The sequence below is a fragment of the Acomys russatus genome, chromosome X, assembly GCF_903995435.1.
Source record: "Acomys russatus chromosome X, mAcoRus1.1, whole genome shotgun sequence".
Classification (NCBI taxonomy): Eukaryota; Metazoa; Chordata; class Mammalia; order Rodentia; family Muridae; genus Acomys; species Acomys russatus.
Window position 1 is genome coordinate 106,391,454 of NC_067169.1, and position 24,616 is coordinate 106,416,069.

At 39.5% G+C, this 24,616-nt stretch overlaps 1 protein-coding gene across 1 annotated transcript in view; it reads right to left on the reverse strand.

The window, feature by feature from the left end:
* Gpc3 (glypican 3) overlaps positions 1-24,616 on the reverse strand; it is a 352,553-nt gene that overhangs the window by 305,516 nt on the left and 22,421 nt on the right. The window contains exon 2 of the mRNA XM_051142244.1: positions 15,564-15,725. Within this exon, the coding sequence (XP_050998201.1) occupies positions 15,564-15,725 (162 nt within the window). The remainder of the gene's footprint in view (positions 1-15,563; positions 15,726-24,616) is intronic.

Genomic DNA, 24,616 nt, shown 5'->3' on the forward strand with positions numbered 1-24,616 from the left:
CAGTCAGGCTTTAGAGGACTCCTGCACTGTGATTGGCTAGTTGATATATTTGTGACTTAGCCGTCACTAAACTGATTACAGCTAACTTGATTGACACAGTGATGTCGACAAAGCCTTTGACACTGGCAGTTATGAATGGAAAGTGTAAATACCGATAAATAACCTGCAGCTCCCACATTTACTCCTAATGGAGAATTTAGCCCTTTTGAAAAGTCAAACACCTGATAGGCTAAAAATTATAGCCTATGGTCTATCCGGCAACAAAGACACTGTTGAGATTCATCACTTCATCTTGTGCTAGGAAGATATCAACAGAGCCTCGGGTAGTTTCAGCCAGACAGGCATGTTTGATTTTTTAAAATCCAGACTCTTTGAGCTAGAAGGTGCTGTAGAAATTATCCACTAGTCTACCACCACATTTTATATATGGGAAAACTAAAGCCTAGAAAAATGACATTAATTTGCCCAAGGTCATCCAGTGAGTCATGATGGAGTCAGAGCACAAGCCCTGTCTTCTTAGTCCCAGTCCAACGCTCTTGTCACTAGACCACACAACAGGGAAAAAAATCTCCACCCAGCACAAATAAGGGCACACACACATACACAGCCCCACACACAGCCCTTCTGAATTATAATGGCTCTACAGAGATAATTGAAGCCATATTCTTTGTGCTACATTTCTATTGGCCTCAATAGAAACAGAGCTGAAAAGGACACCCAGATACGAAATTATACACAATTTTCAAGTTCAAGTCCATTTCATGGCTATAAAATAATATTTTATCTCAATATACCTGAAAATAACTGAGGGAAAGATGCACACTGTATGGGCTGGCTTTTAATGTCTACAGAATAATATTCTCTCTATTTTTCTCATGTTTTATGCACAGAGAAAACAACATCAACAACAAAGCCCCTATAACCATTGTCGCCTCTGAATATTAGGACTCAGGGTGATTCTATATTTCCTCTAGGTGCTGGGACTTGAACACAGGAGTTCTAACACAGAGAGAGCCTCATTCCTAGTTTGCTAGGATGTTGTTTTGTATTTCTCAGAATTTGACAGCTTATAAAAATTAAGTGTGTTATGTATGTAACAAAATGTCCTTAACCACAGGCTTAACAGACAGATAGCATAAGAAATATTATAATGAAACTGTCAAACATATATCCCCTTCGTACTTTTCAGGTTCCATAATAACGTCAATCACACCATGGTCAACTAAAATATAAAACCTACTCAATTAGAATTTCACTCTTGAAAAACTGAAAAGCCTTTTTAATTCCAGTGAGCATCCTTTTTTGTGACAGGTAGAATCATTTATTAAGTTATTGTCTACAGATAGCATCTCATCCACATCCAACCAATAGGATGTTAGAGCTGGTGTGGGATACAGCTCAGTGGTACAGCGCTTGCCTTGCCTAGCATATACAAAGCCCAGAGTTCCATCTGCTTCATGAGAGAAGAGAAGAAAAAGATTAACAATAGGATATTTTCTGTAGCTCTTCAGTAATCTGACTTCTTAAGGAAAAGGAAGTCTAGTTAGTTGGTTGTAATTTACAATTATTTTCTAAGACTAAGGAACAGCTAATATTAATTGCACACTTACTATATCCTAGGCATCCTTCTAAGTTAAGTTGTCAATGCATCCGGTCATTTACGACTCACAACAGCCACTGTAAGTCGTATTATTGTCCCCAATTTAGAGATAAGGAAATTGAGGGCTAGCAAGATTAAATAGATATGATTCCAGACTAAGTTAATTTCTTCCAAAATCCATTATCTGCTTTTTATTATTTTTCCATACCTAAAGTAACGCAAACTCATGGCTAATAAAAGCATTTCTGAGTTGAAGTTCTATCAGGTTTGCTTTGGTAAGCAAAGCTCTTTGCAATTAGCAGCCTCAATTAATGGGTTTCCTCAAGTCCTTCAAGCAAGTTAAACATGCCCTCCTGCAATCTTATATACACTATTAACGTATTTAGCAGATGCTTTCTTCATAAATGTGATGAAAGTTAACTTCAGTCCAAGTCAAATTACCAGAATATTCAAATGAACAGGGCCTGAGTTAATGAGAGTTCACTCTACATCATTAATTTTTACAAAATATTTACCTCCTATTTGGAGTTCACGTGTGCTAACTCAGCATTTATTAACTATATGTTTAATGTACAAACATGTGTTTGCAGTCTTCCCATTTTCATATAAAAGGCTTCTGTGCACCTTTAAAAATAACAAGAGAAAGCCCAAGTGCTGCTAGGCTTAACTGTGAGGCGTTTTGAACGTCATCTCAGGGGTATTGGGTTTTAACAATAGACCCAAACCCAGTAAATACACAACGACAGAAAGTGCTCAGCTTGCCATAGGGAAGGAATACTGCCACCCGGCTTCTCTCTTTGTGAAGCAAGTTTTTCCTGCTCCAAAATTTGGGTAACTGAATGAGCAGCTCCCCCACTCCACTTGCTAAAAGCAACAAGGGCAACGACATCTGTTTTCTTCTAGTTTCACCCTCCCGTATACATTCTATTAGCTAGCTCAATTCCCAAGTCAGCCACTGGCTCTGTTTGTGGACTAGGTCATGCCACAGCCTCAACCCTCCCACGTCTACACTCGGTACAGAAAACAGCAAGAGCATCGCCAGCTATCATTTGGCAGTGCTCACATGTGTCATTGCCTGCAAAGCACACTGACATCCCCAGAGGAAAGCTGTGATGTCTATAAATCATAACTGCCAATACCCTGGGCGTATTTGACCTTTCTATGACTGCCTTCTTTCTATGTCCAGGTCAATGTATATAGGCAAAAACTGGAGCGAAGTGTTGAGTCAAGGTAGACTTCATGAGCAAGAGAGTGAGAAAGCAATATGCTCTTCTACCTGAAGTGCCTGGGCTTTAACTGGGCCATGAAACAGAGGCCCTGTGTGACATGTCTAACTACTTACAGGAGTCATTTCTCCATAAGATTCTAGAAAAGTCCTCTCAGTTTCCACAGATCACTTTCCCCATTAAGGCAGAGGCCCAAAGCAGCATAACCAGGTTCCTTTCATCCCTGTCAAACTCAGCAAGTCTCTCAGGAAGCAAACGCTAGTTAACTCATTTTCATAATTCTAAAATGCCTGTAAGACAAGTCCAGGGTCTAATTATACCACTTAAATTTGTTGAAGATGTTTGGGTTTTCTTTTTTTTTTTTTTTTTTTATTTCAATAACTAAAGAGCCCAAGGGTTTAAAGCCCTAATAATCTAATAAACTTTGCTAAGTGAACATTGTAACAGATACGCCTGGATGGGATTTTGTAAATACCAGACAATTTCCCCTGATCTTTATCGGGGCGGGGGGGGGGGGCGGTGGAGAAGTCTAAATCTTTGGCAGGAAGAAGTTAAATGTAGTGCAAAATAATAACATCTGGCCAGATTGTATTTGTCAGGGTAGCAGCCCCTTTAGATGTCAGGCTGAACAGTTCTACAATGAACTCCGAAGGGTGTGTGCACCATGTTTTATGAGGCAATAGGAAGACTGCCATGCTGCCATAGAATACTCACGGCCCAATTAACTCAGCCTAGTAGGTCCCTACAGGGAACTGTTTCATGTCAATGGAATTTGAGGCCTTCTTCCAAATAAAAGCTTGGGGCTATTCTTGGGGGTACTTTGTTTATTTCGCCATTACTGTACAATTTCCTAGCTGCACTTTCGATTTCTCAAAACCCTACAAGATTAGTTGAATGGCTTATGGAATCTTGGCTGTGTCTTGTACTCTGAGGGAGACATTCAGTGCAAAGGTGAAGGCTTCGCACTGAATGTCTCACAAGTTCAGTACTTGAAGATGCCAGTTACTGATGTGGCATTGGGTCCATTAATAGCACTTAAGCCCAGTTTCCACACCTACAGAACGGGAAAAACAATACCTAATGGTAATGTTACTGTTATGAAGATTGCTCAAGTATAGTGCATGGTAGATTTCTAGTAAGCTTAGTTCACTTTCTCCTTTAATTAAAAGGCCATATGAGTTCCAGTACTAATCTCATCAACTTCCCAGAGGCCCGTGTGTGACCTTCAAGGAGGCTTAAGTTCTTCAAGACATCTTCCTCTCGAAACTAAAACCAAAACTCTCATAGCTCCATTTGAAATGCTATATGTATCAATTAAGTTCTTCATCTCAACCTTCGGGCAGACATGGCTAAAAAGAATATACTTGGATTTTCCACTACAATTAGCCTGATGCAAGAGATACTTTGTTTTTCCTGCCTCTCCGCTGTGTTTTAGATCTGCCATTTAGACGAGGAGAATTATAGTCATCTCACAATAGAAAAAAAAAAGGTTTTCACCAATAAACAACTCTTTGCAGACAGAGTTTGGACAACAAAACAATGCAAAGTCACCGACAGACTGATAGGCCAGTCTATCTTTTTCAAATGCTAATTGCTAAAAGGAGATCTGTTTTCCTGAAAGCTTTGGATTTTTCCCTCACCTAGTGCTCTTTTAGATAAGAAAAATAGGCACTTAGCCACTGGAATTCCTAAGTTGTCTTTGATGAGCAGAGACGTGTAGGAGTAAACACAGAAAAGACATCAAACAGTGGTTTCAGAGCCTATGTTCCCAGTTGGGGACCTGGGAAGGATGCTTAGACTCTACATGACCAAGAGACTGATGGCAAGGGATGTTTCACCAGCCACTACTTGCTGATCCTACTCCCAGGGCACAGGCTGCAGTGTATTTATTTATATACTCAAAGCACTTCTTATTATTATGGCCAGAGATATTTGAGATCCAAGGAAAAGAAAGGTAGCTATTGATGTCAGTAGAGTGGATATGGGTTCATTCAGACTCACAACGAACATCAGGTAAAAAATAAATAAATAACTACAATACTCTTCTCAATTCTTTTTTAATAAGATGAGTCTTATATTGCTGAGACTTTGCTGCAACTCACTATGTAGTCCAAGCTGGCCTATAGATTGTCACCTTCCTTCCTTGGCTTCCAAGTGCTGGATTTCAGGAAGGTAACACCACACCAGGTTCAATTCAAGATTTCAAAACATTTTCATATACATTACCTCTTTTGATCTTCAAAAGGTCTGGCAGGCTGGCAGGTCAGATGCTAGCCTCTTCATATTTTTTTTTAAATGTTAAATTACTTACCTGTAGCTGGTAGAAAAAAGAATATGTATTTGATTCATGCTGAAGCTAATATTATTAAGGAAAGAACATACTGAAAAATAAAGGAAGGAATTGGTGCATTTGAAATAATTTCATACATTCACAAAGAATAGAAATTTGAATTGTCAGATCAGTAAGAGGAATTTATAACATATAAATTTGATTGATAATCTGCATATTTAAATAGCTTTTGCAAATCAATAGGAAAACAAAATGGCGTGTAATAAGGAACAATAAATATCCAATTTTAAATGTTGAAACAGTAAAAATTACCTAGTAAAAAGACAAATGACCCATAAGATTCCTTAATGACCAAAGAATACTAAATTTTTTTCACCCAGACTAAAGTTATTATAAAGTGGCAAGCGACATATTGTTAGAAAAACGACTACTTGTGCATTGCTAGTATAAATGAAACTATGAATTTATGAGCTAGACATAATAAGCCTTAAAAAACTACATAGCCTCTGATCTAAACTTTCTAGTTCCAAGACTTTACTCTGAATAAATAAGGACATGAATTCATATTTAGCTAGGTGGTAGATGGACATTACTATCTTAATCATGTTAACTATAAAATATAAAATACATTAATAATATAAAATACATTATTGACATAAAAAGGTGCTACTAATATATTACATATAAAGCAACATAATACATTTAAAATGTATCTCATATGTTAATATATTTATGTGTTAATTATTGTTATTATATTACTCATATATAATTTTATATTGATATCTTATATAGATAAACGTGTGCACATATATATACATGTATATACATGTAGCCATGCAATACAGACTAAAGGTCTATTAGACAACATATTAATACATTACTAGTGGTTAACTTCCAATAGATAGAATCTGGGCCATTTTATTCTTCAGTTTTTGTTCCTTTGTGGGTTTTACTTATATAATAAAAAATATAGTACCTGTTTGTGTAACAAAAAGTATTTTTTAAAAAGGCTGTCTGGTGATATGCTAACTCAGCATCTTCTAGGTAAATACCCCAAGGTGGTATAAATCATACAAAATGAATTAAGTTCATCTCAGAAAACAAGTATCTTGTGTTTTCTCTCATCTGTGGGTCATAAATTTTATACAGACATATAAAATAGTGTGTGTGCATGTGTGTGTGTGTGTGTGCGCGCGCGCGCACGCGTGTGTGTGTGTGTGTGTGTGCGCGCGCGTGTGGACTGGTTAATGGGAGAGCATGAAAGCAGAAGGTAGAATGGTCTCAACTACATGATATTTGTGCATGGAAATGACTTTATATAAGAGTGTAATACTCATTTTTAAAAGTCAAGTAGCTTGGATAAATTTTACTCTATTTTTGAGGCATACCTCAGTGTTTCAGAGAGTGGACACATGCCCTCCTTACAGAGCCTCTTGATGCTGTGATTCTGAGGCTGTGTAAGACTCATTCAGACCACCAGGGGACCATTTGAAATTTTTAACTGTGTGTGTTGTACATGAATACACACACACACACACACACACACACACACACACACACACAGAGGGGTGGAAGAGAGAGAGAGATTTTCACAACATTTTACAAGAAACAATCTTTAAATGAACATAAAATGCTCTAAAATACCAATCTATAATCTACACTCATTATAATTATATCAAAGCTTTAAAAGTACTAAAACTGTGTGTGTGCCAGATATATGCTAGTCCATGTAGTGAAAGTAGGGTGTTCCATATAGAACTGCTTTTACAAATGTAAACATACAAGATACAGTAAGAAAACAACAGCTATCCTGAGGCTCATTGAAACCTAGCTGAAATGGGTCTGAGCTGGTAATCACCAGGAGATGTAACACGGCCAGCATAGGGTTGAGCTCCTCACAGCTTTCACCTCAGAGGCCAGAAATTTGCCCTTGGTCACTTAGACTACAGCCTGCCGAAAGAGGACAACCCCGGCACACTAGCCTTATCCCACTCTCAAGAAAGAGAATTGGGGTCAAATGACAAGATGAGCCAGCAAGCCCAGAAAGAGTGGTATCTAAAAGACAACTGAGCCGGGCGTGGTGGCGCACGCCTTTAATCCCAGCACTCGGGAGGCAGAGGCAGGCAGATCGCTGTGAGTTCAAAGCCAGCCTGGTCTACAAAGTGAGTCCAGGATGGCCAAGGCTACACAGAGAAACCCTGTCTCGAAAAACCAAAAATAAATAAATAAATAAATAAAAGACAACTGATAATTTGGACTGGAGAAAAAGATGGGTACCAATTTCCCTAGCTCTCCCACTTTCTCTTGGCTTCAGTTCAAAGCCACATCAGTGGATCATTAATACTGACCATCTTCCCCCACCCCAATCAAGTTGATACAGATGAGATATGATAGATGTTGATTTACACTCAGAATTTTAGACACACCAAGATAGGAAAGATGTTCTCTTCAAGGGTGCCAAATACAAATAACCAAAACACTAAGAATGTAACATTTATGTAATTACTGCTTGTTTTGTGGTTCTTCTTGCTGTGGGTAGTTTATTGTATATATGTGTAATAATATAAATGTATATGTAAAAAATTTAAAAAGAATGTCCAGCCACTAATCAAAATCATTTTTTAAGCCCTATGGAGGCAGATTTCCTACTAAGCTAATGAAAAGAGCTACAGGGACCCACCTTGGCACTTCCAAAAGAGCCACAAGGTTTTAGCATTTTAAATGTCCTTTTCTTAGGAAACGAGTCCCTAGAACTATAGAAATTTCTAACCTCAGCAAATATGGATCTACTCCAACTTGGTATAAGAACTGTAAGCATTTTTCATGTAGCATTTCTCTAGAAGTGCCATCTGCCCATGTTAGCCATGTACAAATGTCTTGCTTTGTGAGTTTTGAACTATCTGAGAGTAGGTATAGGGTCTTCTAAATCTTTGATTCCCTCTTGATTCTTGCCTTTGGACATGATAGGTACTGCTCAGCAAGTTTTCAAATAAAATGGAACAGATTTCCCTTGGAAGAAAGAAAATTAGAATTGAATTAATGCCCATAACCACGAAGCAAAATACAGGGAGACCGGCTAATACATAGTGCTTAAGGGCGTGGTCTCTTGAGCTGTCATCTGGGCCTGATTCCTCTTCACCGTGTGTTGGCTATGCTCCTTTGGATTCGAAATTTCCCTAAACCTCCCCTTCCTCAGAAGTAAAGTGAAACTCATAAGCTGCCAAATCTCACAGACTTGATGTGAGGTTTCAATGAGATAAATACAAATGAAATTGTTCAGAGCAGGAAAGCTTTACTCCTTCTCGCGCAGACTCGCTCAGTGCCTGTTCATAAAGGAAGTTCATGCTGACCCTGAAACTCTCAAAAGTTCCCTTTTCCACATAGGCTAGCTTATTCTCACCCAGAATAATCTGAGCCCAGCTCACCTGGCCTGGGAGATGTATCCATAATCATTGCACTGCATTGAAGAAGTGTGGGGCAACGGAGACAAAGAAGAGGAGACTCACCTATGCCTTTGCTGGGTACTTCTGGGGCCTGGAACTAGAATACAAGGCCACCAGATGATGAGTGAGACAACTGAGCCAGGGTGAGGAAGGCACGGATGTAGGCAAAAGATGAGAGATGAGAAGGTGGGATGAGGGAGAAAGGAGGGGTACCTAACCCTGGAAGCATCTCACAGTCCACAGGAAAAGTGTTTTTAATTTCAACATTACCACTTCCAGCTTAGAGGAAAATTGTTTCTACCTCCATTCAACTGTCAGGAGAATTGAAATCTCTCAAACATATGCTTCATTACTCCCATATCAGGTACTGCAGCGCAGTGAGACAGAAAAAGGAGGAGGAGGAACATATGTTTTAAGAAAGTAAACAAAGCCCAGTGGGGGAGGGATAGGTGGGGAGCAATCACTCTAGGCAAAGTAATAGTCCTCCTGGAAGCTCCTAGAGGGCAGCAAGAGTGTCCTTGGCCTGCTTTGTGGGGGCATGCTAGTGATAAAGGTGGGCAGTGGGGAGGACAGCAGGCCTTACTGCTCAATGGCCGACCATGAGCATAATCTTCTCATCTCATTGGTGGCCTTAGAATAGGCTCTGCCTGCACACTGAGTCATTTTTTTCTAAGCTCTTTTTATTAAACAGTTTTCAGCCTAATGACTGACTTTCTGAAATCAATAAGAGGGCACAGGAAAGGTTTGCAACTCCCTTAGCTCCAGCTCAGCTAAAGCCACAGCAATTTAAAAGCCAAATGGAATCCAAAAGTTCTTAGCCCGAAATTGAATGACTTTAAAGCACTCGGTTTCCAGTTGTTTGTCCAATAGCCCCAATAATTAAAAGAATTGCATAAAAAAGAAACTTTGCAACCAAAATACCTCTTTGAGCCAGTGTCATAAAAGTCCTCTAATTAAAGCCAGCACCTTCTGTGCTCTGATGAGAAATTTCCCCTTTCTAATGGGATTAGTAGAGCTTTGCTACACAGATGAGTGGGCTGATTAATAATTGACATTTTTGAAGATATATAACCTCACTCGTGGTCATGGTTTGTGTTCCTAAAATTCTTCTATTCAACTGAATGTTATTCTATTTAGCTCCAACGAATGAATTAAGTTCTGATTAGACAGCAATGTAATTATTCTCTCAGGCACACTGTTTTCAACAAAGAAAGGGCTGGGACAGGGTGGCCAGCAGTTAAGAGTTTCAGACTCAGTGGGGCTCAGCCTGAGCAGAGCTAGTCAGTAGGGGGGAGTGTAAAATGGCGAAAAATTGCTCAATATTCGTTTAAAACCCCCACCACATTACAAAAACCTAAATTAGCAAGTGATTGAATCACAAAAACATGTTTATCAACAGTCAGGCAACTGTTTAGTCACATATGAACTATGAAGTGATAAACAAACAAAAGATCTGCTTATTTAAGTAACACTCCCCCCAACCGGTTATTTGAAGCAGAAATGACTGGAGAAATTGCTCAGAGTTGATGAAAAGGGGTGTTCTAAGCAAGGTCGATTTTATTTATGGGGAGTAGGAGAGACAGGACTTTGACAGACACTTCCAGTGGCAGATGGAAACAGAAAGCCAGGCAGAAAAGCAACAGAAGCAATGAAGAAAGTGTTGTCCTCCTCCCGTTCAAAGGAAGGCCCCCATTTCTATCCAGCTCCTCCTGTTTAGCATGGAGGAGCTGGTTAGAAAGCAAACCTTCCAGCCCTGGGTGCCAGTCAACTACTAGCCCTAAGTCTACATCTTCCTTTTCCACCGTTGTCAAGACAAATGCAAGTCAAGTGTGGCCTGCTGGTGGGGAGATAGCTCCCCGATGAAGCACTTATTGGAAAAGCACGAGGGTCTGAGGTCAGATCTTCCGCACCCTCACAAAAGCCTAGAGTCGCAGACTGTCTATAGCCTCAGCACTAGTTTGGATAGAGACAGGTAGATCCCAGGGCCTAGTTGGCTGGTCAGTCTATCTAAAATGGCAAGCTCCATGCTTGGTAACTGATCTGTATGAAAAACTAAAAATAAAATAAAATCAAGTGGAGTAATTGAGGAAAAGAGGTAAGGTTGACCTCTGGCCTCCCCAACACCTGATCTTGAGTACAACGCACCTGCTCTGAACTAACAACATGCTTGTGTGTGAAATGTACCATCCAAAATAACACACACCCACATAAAAAAATGCATTCCGTTTTGTAATAGTTAGGACACACACACACACACACACACACACACCATCTAGAAGAGACATTTCGAAAAGCAAAACGCCAATTGATTCTGGCAGTACAAAAATTGCAAACAGCAAAGGTGCATGCATGTAAGAGCTCAAAAAGCATATCCCCTTTTTAAAGGGTCTGGTGCACTGGAGCTACCTGAATCTCCAGCATCAATCTATGGCAGAAGTTGCTCAAGCACATCGTGAAGTCCAGCCTCACAGAGGTCAAAGTGCTTCATCATTTCTTGGGCACGACCTGGGCTCTAAGTGTCAACAGAAAGGAACTGCCTTCATAAGGTATATACATATACATATACATATACAATGATTTATTGGTTGTAAGACATTTTCATATACACTATCTCTAGGACTAGTACTTTTAGCCCCATTTTACAGATATGGCAATGAAGGATAATCCAGTCTAAATAATTTCTCCTAAGCCATAAAACTATAAATACAGATTGTTTATTAGACTGGATTTTCTGACAGAGAATTCAGCATTCTTTTTAAGAACCTTTTTATTGCATTTATGAGTGTGCATGTGTGTGAGAGCACATGCACATGTGTAGGCCAGAGAGCAACGTTTAGAAATTGGTTCTTACCTTCCACCAAATATGTTCCATGAATTGAACTTAGGTCATCAGGCTTGGTTACAAGCATCCCTAGCAACTGAGCCACCTCACTGGACTGAACTCGGCATTCTTCTGATACTGGTAAGTACCACATCTTCTTTAGATGTAAATAATAATATTACAAGGAAAACGATTGTTTCATAATCACCAAAAGGAACACTAACTGTGGGACCTGCAATATGATTGGGGCTACTGAAGCAGGAAGGTATATAACCCTTTCTAAACTGCCATTTGTGAGGTATCGAGTCCACATCTATGCTGTCCACTCTTACCGTTATTTGTTGCTTCATAGTATGCATATGTAACTCATCACAGCACTCTTCCACACTTCCATGCCGTTGGTTCTCTACTAACAGCCAGAAAGTCAGAAAATCAAGTTTGTAAAGACTGTGTATTAATATGAATAGGAGGCTCCAAGCAAGGGTCCCTCAGTCCCTGGCACCTTGGGGAAGACCAGAATCATTCAGTGTTGAGAAAAACCCTGGACATAGGCCCAAATATTTCCTGGTAGTGTAAGACGGCAAGTCATAGTGAAATTCCACCAATGAAAACAGGACTCTAAGCATGAAGCTGAGGAGGTATTAGCGATGTGAAATTTCAGGCTTTGGTCTCATTTTTCTTCATGGAGATCATAAATCCCACCACTTCTTAATTTTGTTCTGCCTCAAGTGAACCATGTCATAGGACAGATAGCTTGGGAGACATTGTGGCACCTTTAGAATTTCTTTGTCTATAAACTAGTGATGATTACAGTACAGGTCCCATAGGATTGCTAGGAATATTAAATGAGATAATTATGTAAAAGTAAGCATCGTACAGTAGGCACTTAGTAAATCTTCACCATTATCTTTATCCTCATTATTATAAAGTAAGGGAGAGAAAAGAGAGAAAGCAAAGAGAAAATGTACTTTCAGTGGAGTTTCTCAAAAAAAGAATTAATTAAGCAGAAACAAAAAACGATCGTGCTGCCCCATTTTCCTAAGCACATCTAAGTAAATTAAATTTAGGAAACGAGGCAATGCAAAGATTGAGGATAAAGAACAACTTTTTAATGCTTCAATCATTATCAAAATAGCATTAGCATTACAGCACTCCAACCACTGTCGCGAAGGGCCACAGGCTCCTTTATGAGGGCAAAGGCTGCCTGCATTCGAAGACATAAAATCCACATCGAGGCAGTAAGGACTGCTCATGGAACTGTGCACATAGCTGCAATGTTCTCAGAGCTGAAACACCCCCCCCCAATAAGGGCTACTGACAGAACCCTAAAGAGATTGAGAATCTAGGCCAAGATTAAGGTAAGCTTGCTCCAACTGCACATGGTAGAGAGAAAATAGCTCACAAAAGCCACCACATCAAATTCCACAGGAACCAAGTAGTAGGGGCACCTTTCTCAATAATTTGGTCTACCGGGATGTTCAGTTTAGAGAAAAACCAATTGTGTCTCTCAATTCCAATGCATGGGAATAATAAGTAGTTATAAGAAAAATGGAAATAGATGGCCAGCTCCCACAGCAATTGTCTTATACTGACTCCTTCTTTGAAGGCTTCTCTCTTCAATATGGTTGTTATAGAAAGGATTTGTGGTCAGTGCTTCTCCAAGCATAACATAAGTGCCTTGAGGTCTGTGATTGTGGCTGATTTTCTCTTGTGGGCTTCATTTTGTTTTTAAAGTGAGGCACACTAAAAATAAAAATTTTTTTTAAATCAGAATGAAAAGAGATAAGATGGCAGGATTGAAAGCACAAGGAATCGGGCATCATTTAGCTGTCTCCGTGTTCCTTTGCTAGGGCTGTCCCGCTGCCTGTCCCTGCAGTCCCAGGAATGGATGCATGTGTGCACACACATGTACTTCTGCGCATGTTTTGAGAGGAACAGAGACAGAGAGGCCATCGGTAGCAGGTGTTGCCTCTGCTTTCTACTCCCTGCTCATTGGACTACTAGTCAGCTTCCATACCAGAGCAGCCATATCTGGACTCCACTCCAAGCGAAGCCCTGTCAGGACTTCTTTTTGTCCTTACTCTCATGCTGCCCCAGCCCCCATAAGGCACAGCATGCTAAGCGCAAGACTGGACAGCTACATGGATTCCAGCAACAAAGGCCTTCAGATGGACAGCAATAGCAGCTGCTCTGAAGACTGGAATACCCTCTTTCTGTCATTCCATCATTCCGTCATTCCATCTCAGCAGACAATGGTTGAAAAGGTAGCATATGGGCCATAGTTACTCGAGGCATTAAAGAAATCCCTAACATTCCACTCTCACCAAGCATCTTCATGCCTCAAAGACGAAGTTTCATCTGTCCACTTCAATCCAATCCTCTTGTCACATTACTTATCACCCCACTTCCAGCCAGGATATCAACTCCAAAACCAATCTAAGAGGTACATGAATGGCGCATGTATTTTTTAAACTGGCCTGAATTATTCATCCCATTGCTAAATTGTTAGTCTCAACAAATGCTTCACAAGAGCCTCACTGCATAAATAGGTTAGCAAAGATTTCACGCTTTTGTGTTGTACTTCATATAATGAACCTCGCATCAACATCCCCTGAGGCTTTTGACACGTGAAACTGTTAGGAGTGTAGGCTTTATTGGCTAATTTGAACATTTTACCTAATAGTGAGGATTTCATTTTAGTGCCTAAAATAAGGTCTAATCACCCCACCTTATAGTTCAAAGAGGTGAAGTCTTGTGAAGGAGCCATCAATCTGAAACTTTAGCATGTCAAATAGTCAAAAGTGTTAGCTCTGACCCCAAGCCTATCTATGATTCCAGGCAAGTGGCAGCTGATTCAGTGTGCTTAATTGAGAGGGGCTAGCAAGCGGCTAAGGAGACAGCTCAGCTGGTAAAGTAAGGAGTTTGGGTACCCAGCATCCACATAAAAAGTCAGTTGTAACAGTGTGGGCCTAGGGATGGAGAACAGCCAAGGAGGATTCCTGAAGCTCATTCATTGGCTGGCCAGCCTAGCTGCATAGGTGAGCATCACATCAACTAAAGGTGAAGAGAAAGAGAGAAAGATGTGAAGCATTGACCTGCCTCCACACATGCATATACATGTGCACACACCCCCACACTACCAAATGTCTATCCACACACAGCAACCCCTGATACACACTTTAAAGAAAGGATAGAAGAAAATCTCCGAACCCACAAGTCATTTGCCTAGCTACAAGAGGTAGACTAAGTCAGGGGATAAAAATACGGATGCTAAAAACCAGGCAGTCTAGGTTCAAATATTGCCTTCTCTAGGCATTTTAGCTGTGTAGCCTTGGCAAATTACCTAAGCATTCTGGTCCTGAGTCTACATCTATGAAATGGAGGTAACAAAGACCCACTCACAGGTGTATTGTGAGGATGAAATGAAATGACACATGTAAACTACTTAGAATCACATGATACTGTGTGAAGACTTCTTGGTATTACTATTACTACCGTCATCTCCACTTGATCTTTAATGTAAAAGAGCCTTCCCTGTACTGCTGGAGTTTTCCTGTAAATTACTAAGGACAGACTTCTTGGCTGCCTATCCTTTCACAGTTCACAGAGAAGCATGGTGACAGATGCCATTCACAAGGAGAGGAGAGGAAACCACTCACTCACACCAATGAGAACATGGCTGGCCAATAAGCCAGCTTCTGTCCCACTAAATGGTCCTAGTGGTCAGAAGGAGTTTGTGCATGTTCCTCAGGTATCTGATTCACCCTGGAAGAAAACAGGCCTTGGAACATATGAGGGTGGTGGTGGTGGCGGCGGCGGTGGTGGTGGTGGTGGTGCTGGTGCTGGTGGTGGTGGTGATAGACGTCATGATAGTTGAAAACAAGTCTTACAGACTAATGGAGAAAATTGTAATTGACTTTTCCAGCAGTGCTTTATGCCTTTTACATACAAGGAAACAGAATGCCCTTAGACAACGACTTTAAATACCAGTCGCTTTTTAAAGACTAAAATAAAGTGTCTTTTAAAACTGTGTTTCCTTATCCAGGGTTTCTCCCTGGGAGATTTTTATATGAAATGTGCATGCTGGAATGGTAATTTATAAATTGTATTTAGCATTTGAAAGCCCGGTGCCCAAATAATGATGCCATTGAGCATCACATCAAAAATGACCCCCCAAACTCACCTTGGAAAACCGCAGCATTCTGAATGATTAAGAACTTGAGCTCCATACTCGCAGACTGGAGCAGTTGTTCCATGTTCAGCCGGGCTGTTAGCTGGTATTTTTCTTCCATCTTTCTTGAGCAGCATGTTGGGCCCTTGGGGAGACATACTTGCAAATCTGATCCTGAAACAAACAAGGTATTCATGTTTCAGTAAGCAGAAAACCTCTCTGTCTCTCTCTCTCTCTCTCTCTCTCTCTGTCTCTCTCTCTCTCTCTCTCTCTCTCTCTCTCTCTCTGTCTCTGTTTCTCTCTCTCTCTCACATACACACACACACACACACACACACACACACACACAAAGTAAACAGGATGAAACAAACAACACATGTCTCTTTAAAAACAGTAGGTCTTGATTATGTGGTTTATCTCAGTTCACCCAATTGCCCTCATAGCTGCTTCCTTTTGAATAACTGTCAGTTAATTGCCGAGGTCTGACTCATAAATTCTACAGAAACTAATTTATAGCAGCACCAAATACACACTGTTGAACACCAACATTTAATTTGTCTTTTAAAATATCAATCTTCATTCTTCTAATTTATTTTTCCTGATTGTTATTTATGAATATGAACACAACCAAAGACAATTTTTATAATCCCAGTTATGATTGCAAATGAAATATAAGTCTAGCCAGCTTAATATTGCTGCTCAGAAAAAAATAATCAAAACATTGATAGCATATCAAAGCTTTGTTATAGTTTTAACTAAAGGTCTGCAAGAGTCAACAAATATTTACTTGGTTACTATTACATGCCAATCACAATGAGTGTAGAGTACACAAAACAATGGCCTGCCCTTGTGGCATTTGTAGTCTTGAGGACAACAAACAGCCAAATGAAAATAGAAACAAATGTCAAGTGAAGATAAGTGCTATATAAAATATAATACAAATGTGGAAGGCAAAACAAACAATGGCATACCTACACAACGAAAGTCTAGCTCTCCATACAGGAATGACGTATTGGTACATACTGACACACCAACAACTCCAAAACAACACTAAGTAAAAAAAAAAATCAGATCCAAAAAGTACAAACTGTATGATCCCATTTCTATAAGGCACTACAAAATGAAAACTGATGTATAGACAGAGCACTTTAGTGATGGCTGTATAAGGATGGAAGGCAGGACAAGGGAGAGGAGAAAGAGGGCTCACAAAGATGAGTGAGGGCATTTCTTGGCACAATGGACACCATCATTATTTTGATTGTGGTCTGTATGTCCAAAATGTCAATTTGTATTCTCTAAACATGTGCTGTTTACTACATAGCAGCTATACCTCAATGAAGCCATGAATTTCCTTTTACTTTTTAAACAACAAAGTTAGCGAGATACGGGGCATTCTCATTTCTAACTAGTATTCCATGAAGCCTTGTTCCCCCGTCCCCAGAAAGCAACATTTGAAGCATGATGAAGGAAGTAAGAGAAGAATCTCATGACTTTGTGTCCTCCACATGTTGTGTCCACAACATGGGCAAATATTAAGGCTTAATAAGTATTGAGTCCATTGCTCTTTCTAGCTGTAACTCCTGCTTTGGGGTCAGTTTCTGTCTTTTTGTGGCAAGGAGTCACTGGGAATTGAACCCATAATCTCACACAGGCTTACGCACATGTTCTACTGTGGAACTCCTCATTTACTCACGCTTGCTCTTCAGTAAACATTTATGGAGTACACTCCATGAACATATGCATCTGGGCTCTCCTACTGTGGGGAGTAATTGACTAGTGGCCCAGCTGCTGCCTCCTGACTTCACCACCATGTTTGCAGAAGCCATAATCCTTAGGGGTGGCTCCCAACTAGTGACTCTATGTGGCAAAGATATAAGGTCTGGTAAATCATAGATCTTTGCTCACAAGGGACCTTGGGTTAAAGACTCCCCATTAGTTTTGAAAACTTTCTTACTATTTCACTAGAGGCTAGGAGTTTTCCTACACGCTCCTTCATTTTTTCCTTGTCCTTCACAGGGGTCAGACCTGAGCTCTGTTCTAATGACTTTTCGTCCTCCTTCAGCAACCTCCTCCCTCCTTTCCTTCAGAATGGCTTATCCTAATAAGCCTATTGAACATCCAATTCTGTGGAGCCTCAGATGCTGTCCAATTGGCATCTGCTTTTCCAGTGACCAAATCCAACTATCTATGTGGCACTACATTATCCCTGCCCACAGGACCTCATCTCCTACAGGGAGATAATATAACAACATCACCAAGATGATAAAAAAATGGACCATAACTTCTGCCTACATCCAGTAAGTTCTTAGGGAAAGTAAGGTTCAATAAATCTTAGTGACATTAGAAAGCATTATCAGATATTTTAGGTGTCTTTTGAAAAGTTTTTAAATATAACAAAAGAGGGAGACTAGTTAGGCCTAAGTTAGCAGAAATTGTGCTTTTAGTACACCATGGTATTTCACAGGAATTGTAGTTGATTGTGGCTTTAATGCATGTGTATAGGTTTTCTTAATTTAAGAAGGGAATTCATCATCCTATGTCTCTCACGCCATCACTGTGGAATCCAAAGTATTGACTACAAGCTCTTCACTTCCCTTTACCCAAGGGAACAGTTGACAAATGCACTAAAGAAGAAAGCAGATAATACGTATCAGCAAACCCAATCCAGCACCATAATTTATAGCACTGGAAGATTTATCTCCTATAAACATCAATCTCATATACAAGCCTTAAACCAATTCTAAATAAGGTCTAAGCTTAAAGGCTTTATGATTATAGTCAGAAAAAAAAAAGAAAAGAAAAGAAATCAGGGCTAGTTGTAGCTGTGTTCTTTCTATATGAAATTACAAAATATTATGCCATTCTCGGAGTGGAAATTGATACACTCTATTGGACCAAGAAGGGAAAGAGCCCCCTTAGGGAAGAGTGGCTAATCTAAAGTTAAACAAGGTTGGTTGGGGCACACATGTAGATGTGGGGAAAAGAAGAACTCTATAAAGTAAGTTGTTCCATATACCAAGTCCCTGGTCATTTAACAAGGTTTGGGCCACTTCCTTAGCTCCAATGCCTATGTCATGTGTGTTTAAACTCTGTACCTACATATGTTTATAAAATTAATTGTCATCGACAAAGCCTTGTGTTTTTCTAAATTTGCCTTGGGGATCACTTCTGCTTTGCAGAATGGCTGACTTTTTCTGCAGGGTGGCTGGCTGTCAGTATTGTATCCATTTCCACTACCACTGGCTAGGGGAGGGATAAAATAATAACAGGGTTGAGTTTTTTTTTCCTCTATAAAGTACTATGTTGTTAAGGTCTTAGAAGGTAACCAAATATTATGCAATGTACCTGCAGAAGTTCAAGAATAATTCTAACCTATGGTGACGCTAGTTTAATTTGCCATTGACATGGTCATCCATACAGTTATTTAGGACTGCTACACTATATACCCTTGGCCAAGTCTCACCACTTAGAACTGCTCATCATCTCATCAGGTAACCGCAAATGAAAAAGTTTCAGGAAAAATGCCAAATGTCATGAAGATATATGTATATATTGTATGCAAATATAAGTGTGTATATATATCTCAGTACTTACCTTCTGTTTCAATTATTACTGCCTGGTTAATCAATCAACCAGAACAAGTGATCTTAGGGACCAAGAGTTGACTATAAATTTAAGGAAATAAAAACACTCATAACTGATAAGGATTCAGGATTTCCTATCAAAGAAAACACATACCAAATGGAGAAATAATTTGTTGTAAATAAATTTCCTACAACTCATAGACAAGCTTCAAAAATCCTCATGACAAATGATCTAATGGCACTGAAATGTTACCACTTCAATGCCATCAGCATTTGAAGGAAAGTACCAAAACAAAAAAAGAATAGAGAAGAAATTTAGAGGGAATCCTTATCAACTAAATAAGAAGTCACTCTTGGAATTGATTCCAAAATGGGATGAATACAAATAAATCCTGGGGCAAATGGTTAAGGAAACATACTGAGAACTCTACATACTTGTAAGAGCAAAAGCCAAATAAATGGTCAACTAAAGAAATAAGATGTGGGCTGGAGAGATGGCTCAGAGGTTAAGAGCACTGGCTGCTCTTCCCAAGGTCCTGAGTTCAATTCCCAGCAACCACATGGTGGCTCACATCCATCTATAATGAGATCTGGTGCCCTCTTCTGGTGTGCATGTGTTACATGTGAGCACAACATTGTGTATATAATAAATAAATAAATCTTTAAGAAATAAGATGCAACCAACAAAAGTGGTTAAGAGCACTGGTTACCCTTCTAGAAGGCCTAGGTTCGATTGCCAGCACCCAAATTATGGCTCAAATCCTCTGATAACTCCTACTTCAGGTAATCCAATGCCCTCTTCTGGACACTGTGGGTACTACATGCATGTGGTGTACAGACATATGCAGGCAAGATACCCATAAACATAAAATAATATTTTAAAACAAAGAACAAAGCACAGTAAATAGGGAAGCATTATTTAAGTATATGAGAAACAGAAGGCTAAAGGGAAACAACCCCTTTTAATAGACAGAAAACTAACTTTGAACTAAACTTTCAAATATGGATACTCACATATCTTTTACGTAAAGAATGAAATTCCCCGGGGAATGAAGTGACAAGCAATACATCCTGGTTTAGCAATAAGTAGAAGACTTAGCACCTCACTATTCAAATGATAAGGCAGAGGAGGTCAATTTGGGAAGACTAACTTTCATTTTCAAATGCTTAAAAAATAATAACTACTTGGCAAGGGATGGGATAAACATTGAGATGTAACAAGAATAAATTAATAAAACAAACAAACAAACAAAATAAATAAATAAAAGTGTGCCCCCCCCAAAATAAAAAGGAGGTTCTTTGATGGTCATCATTTTCTTTGCTAGGAGTTAACTTGTCTTATTGTCAATGAATCCTTAAAATAATAAAAACATCTTTAAATGCCAAAAAATAAAAAAATAAAATAATAACTAAAGTCATTAGAGAGTTACCAATTTCCATTTCTTTTGAAGGGTTAAAAATGCCCTCATACTATAATTCTACTTCCCTACAGTATAAATTCTTTTTTTTTTTTTTTTTTTAAAGAACAGTGAATGACATCCATCTCCTTTGGAAGGTTTCCGTGATTTCATTCCAGTGATATACATCCTATTGAAACAATGAGAATATTAGATTGGGAGAACTAGCAAGAACTATGTATCTGCCTATATTTAAAAATCAGTGTGGTGGAGAAGTCTCTGACAATTTTATATCTGTATAATTAACTTTGACCTTGGAAAAATACCATAAAAGTGCTTTTCAAGCATCCTGATCATACACAAATACATGTTTTGGTTGAATGAACTATGTAGTGTACATTTCTAATTATTTTAGCATTAAGCCTTTCTTGCACATGGGATCCAGTTTGTGGGCCCTACAACTGAAAGGGCTATCTGAAGCAGAACAGCTTTCTCTTTGGGGGGGGTTATACTCATGTGTCCCCACTTTTGGAACCTTTACCTGTTACTCCTTTCCCAGAAGCTAACCAAAGATAGTGCCTCTCCAAGCTCTCTTTAGATGCAGCGCCTTTTAGACACATACACTTTCATGTGCTGATGTCTCCAGGCACGGACGCCTGTGGCTCGACCTTCTGGACCCTCATCATATGCTCTCCCCATTGGGCCCAGTTCTTGCACTCTGTTGCCTCCATGCAAAGATCTGGCATTTTAGATTGCCCCCAATCTCTCTTAGCCAACTCTACCGACGCTGTGAAGTAGTAAGAAACTCTACTACTCCATAATTAAAAACAGGGAGTCAACAGTGTGTATGACTCTCTGTGTATCTAAATGTGTCAGTTCTCTTGGATTTTATTTGGAGACAGGAGGCCAACGTTATCAAAACAGTGATAACAAGAACAAGCAAAAGCACTTCTTGCTCCTCAGGTCAAGCTGCTTAGAGTCTGGTCCTTGCCATTTGCCAGCTGTGCAAGCACGAGCAGCTTACTCAACATTTACATGTTTTTTTGTTTTGTTTTGTTTTGTTTTTTTTTGCCCTTATCTGTAAAATGGGATTACCAGCATTCTTAGATTCATAGATTAAATATCTTAGTCTTCTTGGTAGAGCGTAAACCTCCAATAAGTGTGAATTCTAATTAAATAAATTTTAAAAAACTAAATTCATGTGGAGACCAGACTTTCACACCCCAAAATAACTACAGAACAGTTAAATTGGTTCGTGGTTATGTGACAAAATATGCAGTACATTTTCTGAAGTGATGAAAATAATCTATAGTTTAATTGAAACAGTGGTTAAAAGAGTATATACATGTATGTCAAACCTCACAACTTCAAATGGGCCCATTTTATCGTTTCCAGATTATACAATAATAGTGTTAGTTTTTTAAATGTAATATGTAACTATGTTTTAGATCTAAAAACAATACTCATCAGACACCCTGGGAGAGGAAATCATAGAAAACGTCCAAGAGGACATGGGTCTTGACTTAGTACATAGAGGATGGAAAGGATTGGGAGAGTCTAATCGTGATGTGTGTTTGGCACTAGCAGAGTAGACAGGCCAACTTGCCCAGAGACAGGCTTTGATCTAGGTTCTAGTTAGCTTATCAGGTAAGAAAAGCCCAAACTTGAGGAACCTTGAGTGCAGGCGAAGCCTAACCCCAGAGGCACCAACGGGCAACTGGAAGCGGTCAAGCAGCCACACTATGATGAGGAATGCTGTTTAGGAAGATTAGTCACAGAACCTGAAATTGAAAAGTGGACTGAGTAAGCCATCAAGGTCACTTCCAATCTTCTGATTCTTAATTCCCTTTATTATGTTCTATATGTTGGTTATTTACTAGACTACAATCTTAGCTAATGACAATAAATTGTCAAAATCACATTTAAAAGCGCATAAGGAATAGAAAAAAATATTCATGTAGATGTTGCTTCTTTTATTTCTCTAAGAGCAGATACGGCATAGTCAAACAGCAACAGAAAAAAAAATGAATCGTCAGGGCTCAGTAACAATGAAAATTGAAATCTTTTCCATATATATGTATGTGTGATGATTTGACACATTTCATTGTCAAGGTCTGCTTTACGAACGGTGGGGTTTTTTTTTCCTGACAAAGGTACACCGTGCTGAAAATAAACACAATATTATCATTGAGGTAATATTAGACAAAAGAATTTAGTGACATAAAAATTTGATTACTTCATGACTTGTAGGGAAAAACTCATGTTTATTAAAATTATATAAAATATATCAGGCATTTTAAAGGGTGCTTTTAACAAAGGACAAGTCAATTTGCCATCCAAAAATATTAACTAATTTCCTTGGCATTCAATAGTGACTTGCTATTAGAATGGCACCTTTCCCCCTAATTAATCATTATCTAAATCAAATCTTACATGCTCATTAATTTCTCACTAATCAAGCTAGGAATACAGATGAAAGAAATGGCTGCATTTGAAACCAGTGGGGAAAGTGATCATCGCTGATAAAGAAATGATCTTAGGGAATCTAGCAGAAGGTTATTTAGCCTGAAAGAACATGACCTTGTAGAGGATGCACCTGGATATCAGGAGCTCAGACTTTAAATCAAAGACTATGCCTGGGGCTGCCAGAGACTCAGCTTCTATAAAAGGCAGGCCAAAATGTCGCTACTACACTGGAGTACTGGAGGTTTAAAGCAACCCTAGAGATAAGCCATTCTCTAGGCTTGAGAATTAAAGGATGAATTACCTTTATCTGTACTGCCAACTGCCAACTAGCTGCCTATCATTTCATGCCCAGTAAAAGTTAAATCCCCAGATCCCCGTCTGCGCACACATACCCCCACCACACAAAGTGATTCTTTTTGGACCACATCCACAAGCCGCAGTAGACATGCACTCTGGAAATACAAATTCATTTATTATATTCAGCCTGCCAACCTGTTGAACGATTCATTCAACCAGTATTCACTGAATGCCAACTTTGTGCCAGTGATCATGCCCAGTGCAATACAATGCGCAGGACATGGTCTCTGCCCTAGAGTTCATAGATTGGGCTAAAGGTTCCTAGTTAGATCTCTGATCACTCTAGATATGGTTCCTAGTTAGATCTCTGATCACTCTAGATATTGTAGGCCATCTTCATCGGCTATAGTCAAGTATTACGATATTCTACCGATTATGCTTTAGAATTTCATTATGTGAATAAGTGGTAGGGGTGGGGATGCACGACTGCACTGACCATGGAGGCCAGAGGGCATCCGATCTCCTGGACCAGAAGTAAAACCTGGCTGTTCAGGCATCCGACATGTTCTGACAACATGTCTGGGACCAACTCTGATCCTATGCAAGAACACTTTGTGCTCTCAACTGATGAACCGTCGTCTCTCCAGCTCCTGCTTCTGCTTCTTAAATGCTTCTGATTCTCTCCTTGCCATGACTGCCCCCATCACCTCACCTCTTTTCACTTCAAAGATGACAATCTCCAAAAAGGGGGCGGGGCTTCCTGCACCTATATCTTTCTACATCTAGTTGTCAAAGAAATTTCTATAGTCCATGTTTGGTCAAGTAATTCTGTTTCTTTCAAATTCTCCAAGAAAATGGAGCAAGTGTATGGGGGATGTCTAAGTGGGTGGAATGTTCTGCGCTCCAAGGAATCTAGCAATACTAGAACAGAAAGCAAAGGTAAGGAGGGGTTACATGAGCCCTGTTGCACCATCACCCCTAGTTGTCTTTGGATTGGAATCCCATGGTGGAGAATGTACTTGTGAACAGAAAAAAGACAGACTCCAAAAGTTTTAGACCTTTGAATTTCCATGACATGCTCCATCTTTTATTGATAACTCTCACATTCTAACTTGACTCATAGTTGTATTTGTCTGTCTTCTCTGGGCTTAAGTACCTTAAGGGAAAGACTGTAGACTGACTCATCTTTTTTATCTCAAGGGGCTGATTGTGGTTTGGGCTGGAGGCCCTTCCCTTTCACTTGGAGGTAGTGCCAGAACATCAAGAGACTTCTGATAAAAAAAGAAAAAGAAATAGGCCAGCTTCGTTGATAACACTAGGA